The following is a 6,000-nucleotide window of genomic DNA, read 5'->3' as shown; positions in this document are numbered from 1 at the left end:
ATAATTTTAGCGTGTCTTTAGCCCGTATCACAAACGACGCTTGCTTAAGTAAAGCAAGCACGAACGCACAGCGTTGAATAGAGCTCTGTGATTGGTTCGTGTGTCACCTTGTGCGTCCACGCGCACTGTGAGACGTCATAGTAATGTTTGTGAATACGGGCGTTAATCTGTATTTCTTGTCATGTGTTATAATAAAAATGCGCTAGTTTTTGTTTTTCATTCCGAATGCGACATGTTCACAAAATTCGTTGATGCGTAAAAATATTATACGCCGAGATAGAAGTATTGTATAACAGTATCCGTTCGTAGATTAAAAATGTCGCTTGCAAATGTGGCTGCACACGTGAGGCGCGGTAGTGTGACAACACGTTTTACTTTGGTTAGGATAAATATTTAATAATTCCACTATTTAACTTAAAACTAATGAAGCTAAATGATTTCATTCGCTGTCATGGATGTTGAAAGTGGCTTCTTATTTATTTTATTAATCATTATAGGTTATCAATGTCTGCGCGTGTACTTCTATTTCCCTCTAGATTCGTGCACTAAAATACATACAAAAGACATACAACCGCGTATTTATGACTGTTTATCGAGTATTCCCAAGCAACTATTAACAGAAATTTTCAAAACTAACGCCAACTTAACTCTAAACAAAAAAAAAACTTATTTATTACTCAAAAATAAAAGTGTGTCTGTGAGGCAAAGAAGCGAGGATGCTGCAGGATGCATTTCCTCGCTGAATAGCAATACTAAGCCTTTGTGCAAGGAAAGAGCCATCATTTAAATCCGAAATTTTAATTAATTTAGGGGAAATGGTCAGAAATAGTAATTTAGCATTCGGTCCCCAGCAACTATTTAGGCCAGCTTCTCGATGTGTAAGTAGGTAGGTTACATCGAATGTAGGGTATTTCTCCTAACTTTTCTTTAAGTTAGGTTGTATACATGGTGACCCTACATTGGTTAAAAATTGAATGCTTCCAAATAATAGGAGTCGGCGAATGCTAACCCTCACCATTCCGGTGGCTCGTGATAATTCCGTTGTTTTAGCAGATTCCGTTGCTGGGATGAACACTTTCCTCGTGTGGCACCGGGGTAAGTGACAATAACTGGTTTTGTGTTGAATATGTTGATTTGTTTCTTATTTTTGGGATTACTGAGAGATTAGTGTTGCAAAAAAAAACGTTTTTTTTCTGTTGTGAAAAAAAAAACGTTGAAAAAAGAAACTGTTTTTTTTCTGGACCATGTTTTTTTTTCAAGAGTACGAAATCCAGAACTTTTAAAAGACAAATACTTAAGAATACCTACATAGGTAATAGAGATTTTGATTTTATTTGAACGTAGTTGGCTTAGCGCAGTTGGTGTGTGTGACGGACGGAGAAAGTTCAATATCGAATTATTTAGTTTTTGTGCTATTCGAATGTTCTTTTCGAGTGTGATTACCAACTAAAATACCTGAGTATGCCGAAACGAGTAGGTTCAGACCTAAAATGTAAGGCAGAAAAAAAACAAATTTAGAAAAAAAAAACAACGGTGCTAAGTTTCTTTTCATGTTTTTTTTTTTTCAAAAAACTGATAAAAAACTAATTTGTTTTAGAGATATTTCAAAAAAGTAAAATTTCCTCGTCGTCTAAAGCAATGTTTCATACTTTTATCGAGTTACAACTGCATTAATAAACAAGTACTTATTATCTGAAGTAAGCACTATACTATTTGACAAATTAAAAGTATTTTACCATAACTGCGACAATGCAAACCGCTTTGCATGGAAGTGTCTATGTTGATGATTCAGTACGTTACATTGTTAATCTAGAAAATACATAAATATGCTTCTTTAGGTCATCTGTTCTTCAAGCAGACATACCGCTTTCATCATCTGTAATACGTAGTGCCTTGATGATGACATCCACAATAAAATTATGCCAATGGCCGATTGCCCATATGCCTAATATCGCCCTAAATGCATCTGTTCAGCAGTAATCGAGGCCGAATATAGCCGTCAAGCCGAACGAGCCGTTAACGTGATTGTCTGCTGGTAGCCACAGCAGCATATACATCAGTCAAGAAATTCCATTGGGTGTTAAAATCAATAATTTCAGCATATCTTTTCCCAAATAACTTACACCTGACAAATTAGTTTATATTAACTGTGGTATTATAATTTAGGTGAACACGGTTCAAATAATCAATTGCGAGAAAATGCTTTGTCATAAAATTCTTTGTACTACCTCTTTTGTAAATGAAAAGAGATCTGAATTCAGAATAATTGAGTCGTCTATCGCTTCAAATGTGCCACATACAAAGTCTTCTTATCGCTAACAAAAGATGTCAAATAAAGGGAAATTACATTACGGATACCTCTCATGATTTAAGCATCAGCAAAAATAACTCATTTAGAAGGTCTCCTGAAAAGAAATCAGGTGTGAAATAAATCCTCTGTGATTTTCCAACAATGGCTGAACTCGCTTATAAAGGCTTTAATAATAATGAGGGATTCGCGGCGGGCTCTTTGTTGGGCGAAATTTGTTTTACTTCAGACCTGCTTAGCGTCAGTTTGACAGCTGTTTGTTACTGTCATTCTAATACTTCGGTTACAGGCTTACGAAGTTACGAAACAGTCTTCAAGTAGTGTCATACGTGTGGTCCGCTAAGAGGGTCATTAGCGAATTAAAATAATAATATCCACATTCCACATAACTCATAAGATCACCCATGCTTTTAATGGCATATGGATAAAAGCGAGCCTACAGCACTATACAGTTCCGATCGTAATATGATATTATTAGGAGTGTTTTTTTCCTATAATTCATGTTTTATACTTTGCTTTATTTAGGTCACGGTTTATTACATGGCGAAATTCTGGTTGGATCGAAAATGCATCTAGGTACACCGATAGCAGTGTGCGCAGTAATTGCGCTGATAATGGCGATAGCGACATTTAATTACGCTGTCGCCAGCTGCGGCCGCACTACAACATCGATCTTGGTTATTTTGGATTGTCGCTACAGTAAATCACTGTAATATAGGCATTATTAATCATCAATGTTTCTTATGAACATAAAACAAAAGCTAGATAGAAGTTCTCAGGGCTATACCATCTTAATTTTTGGGTCTAACCCTGGAAAACAGTTGGCAAAGGTTACTTGGATTGAGTCTCTAAAAATCTTCAAAAAGCAATAAAAATCAAAAATATTATATTCAATTTAGATCACAAGTGGCAGTTATGAACGTCAAAATATAGTAAATAAAAAAGAGGTAGCCCTTATGGGGCACTTTACATGTCTCCTTATCTTTTGGGCCCTACCAACGCTTCGAGACAAACATTATTTATTTATTTATTTTATTTAATTACAAAGGTTTTATACCTTATTACATAATTATGGCAAGTGCTGAGAAGAAACGCCGGAATAAACGAAAACGAAAAAATCAAATTAATCTTGAATCAACTAAACATTTTTATTTTACCTAATCATGAAATCTAGTACGTACTTACATAAGTACCACTCCCTACCCCTTATTCCTCAGTTCATCCCTACTGTAACTCGCCTGAAAGTCGCAGCTCCCTGAATATGTTTTCACAAGTTCGTATCACCTGCGTCGTAGTCCCAAGGACTTCACAATGCCTAATTTGGGCCCATTTATTTGTGAATAAAGTTGGTCGTCGCGAGCAAACTTTTCGCTCCGCGTAATGAGTGCGTGCGGGGTGTGTTCATTAAAATCATTAGTGCGCAAATCGCGGCGCATTATAACTCGCTCTCGAGGGTACTCGGAGTTTATTCATTATATTTAAATCCACTCTTGGGTGGGGCTATGTTGATAGCGGAATGATACTGAAATGATTTTTGCGAATCAAACATTTTCTCGGAACTGTTCCAGTTTGACCTCTAATTAAACCAATAAATATAAGCACTACGAATGGATGAAGGATTTATAGTTTCAACATATCGATTTACTGAGGTAAAAGGAACTTCCTTTTTATCTGTTTTTACTTTATTGCGCGGCGACACAGGGAAGAGGTTATGTATTTATTTGTGAAATAACTGGGAATTTGTTCTCTATATTTTGTTTGCAAAATAATGATTCAAATTTTGACACATCCAGTAGTAACTAATGATTTATTTTTCTTTCCAGGTAAGTCACATAACCAATTTCCAGTCACACGACCAACATCCACGTAACAAAGGTAAGTCTTTCGCTGATATCGGCACCGCGCCGATCCTTATTCAAGAGCAGGGACGCGATACTTCCAGGCGCGGAATTATGCAGTCCCCCGGATTGGGATGAATATTTAACTGCCACCGGTATCGGTGAGGTAGGCGATTATCACACTGCGTCGCGCTCCGCCGCGGTACGCGGGACGACAGATTTAATCATTGTATGCAAGTACCTCAGTTTGTATAGAAAACACGCGCGGCACAACACACTGACAACGCGTCTGCGCGCGGGATTTTTTATATGAAATCACGCGGACCGCGGCGGAGCGCGGCGCAGTGTGATAATCGCCGTACTCTCGCTGGCTTACCGGTTGTGCCGATTAGGAGCGATTTTACTAATTGATGTTCACTTAAGGTTCGGCCAAAACAACGCGTGCAGGCAATGGCGATAGTGATCCTACTGATCGAATCTTTGTGCGTGTTTACTGAATGAAGGAGCTAAAGTTAATGAATGTTATCATTATGAGTTTTGAGCATCTTTAATTACTGCTGATAATTACTAGTTGTGCCTGCGACTTTGTACGTAATTCGCAACTATCAATAACTATAAATGTATTACTTCACAATCTAATTTCGCTTCTACGACTTCGGGCTCTCTAACTTTATTTCTAACAACTTTTACTAGTAGAAGCTGCTTTTAGTAACTTAATTTATTACTAGACATGATAATAAATAAACTACTGAAATCCATTCCAATTTTGTCGGAGTCAATATTCGAGGTACATGAAGCCTTTCAGAAGCAATCTCGGCTTCAGCCGTAATGTATTTGAGGGAATTACGCATGATTGATATTGCTTACCTTTTAGAAGCTCGTCTAGTGCACTATCTATCAAACTAATGTGTGGACACAGGAATTATTCATCGCACGCAGTAGTAAAATGTAAACAATGTACGAGTAAAAGTTTACATCCTTTGTTCAATATAATTTATAAACAGTTATAAGGGTTCTTTAAAGCTAATACTTCCACATTTAATCCCGTTCCTCAATTTAAACTGTCCCAAAATTCACAATGATACAGAAAATTTTAAGTATAGGTAAAAAGTGACTTTAAAATGTAAAAGGGATGAATTTATTGCAAAACTTGCGCAATGAATGTCGGAGGAGATATTTTTAAAATTAAATTACAATAAAATGAGCGAGTCGCCCACTCAGGTATTCATTTATGTGGGTTTACAGCACGCTACTGAATCCGTACGTAATGAGGGCTATCGTTTTAGCGCTCACCAGTTAGCGCCACTGTAGAGTAAGGTCCTGTCACTTGCTAGTAGCGAAGACAGTGGCGCCAACTTGTGAGCGCTAAAGTGGTAGGAGGACTATCGCATTTGCACTCATCAAGATGGCGCCACTGTAGAGTAAGGTCCTGTCAATCGCCAGGGGTGCCAACTGTTAAGTATAAAAACGATAGCCCTCATTATGCTACGAGGTTTTGTACTGTGAACTCGTAGCTCGTAGTCCCGTAGCACGTAGTTACGTAGCAGCTACGAGCGAGACTTATATTGCGCTTCGTAGCATTGAAAAACGCATTCATAGCGCGAATTCGCCCCAATTTGGTAAATGTGTTTTAATTAAGGTTCTATTCACTGAACTGCCTAATTACTGCCGTAGTTGAATGCCAATGTGTTTAAATATTTCAATTATTATTTAGACCGTTAATGTTTTTGTATTGCAAGTTTTTTTTGCATAAGAAATTTTGCCCTCGCATTATTCTAAAATGAGTATGTAGGAAATCTTACCTATCTTTTAGGTCACGTGACCGTAGGCTATAGTAGTGTTTATCTAGTCGAT

The 6,000-nt window shown here is 37.4% G+C and overlaps 1 protein-coding gene across 1 annotated transcript in view; it reads left to right on the top strand.

The window, feature by feature from the left end:
- Positions 1-1,001: 1,001 nt before the first annotated feature.
- The window catches only part of LOC114363636 (serine/threonine-protein kinase SMG1-like), a 100,258-nt gene continuing 95,259 nt past the window's right edge, over positions 1,002-6,000 (top strand). Inside the window, exon 1 of the mRNA XM_028319421.1 lies at positions 1,002-1,095. Coding sequence (XP_028175222.1) covers positions 1,002-1,095 — 94 coding nt within the window. The remainder of the gene's footprint in view (positions 1,096-6,000) is intronic.

This window comes from Ostrinia furnacalis, unplaced genomic scaffold (genome assembly GCF_004193835.3).
Source record: "Ostrinia furnacalis isolate ACB-3 unplaced genomic scaffold, ASM419383v2 OfSCF7182, whole genome shotgun sequence".
Taxonomy (NCBI): domain Eukaryota; kingdom Metazoa; phylum Arthropoda; class Insecta; order Lepidoptera; family Crambidae; genus Ostrinia; species Ostrinia furnacalis.
Note: the sequence above shows the minus strand (reverse complement) of the source record. Positions and strands in the feature narration are given on the sequence as shown.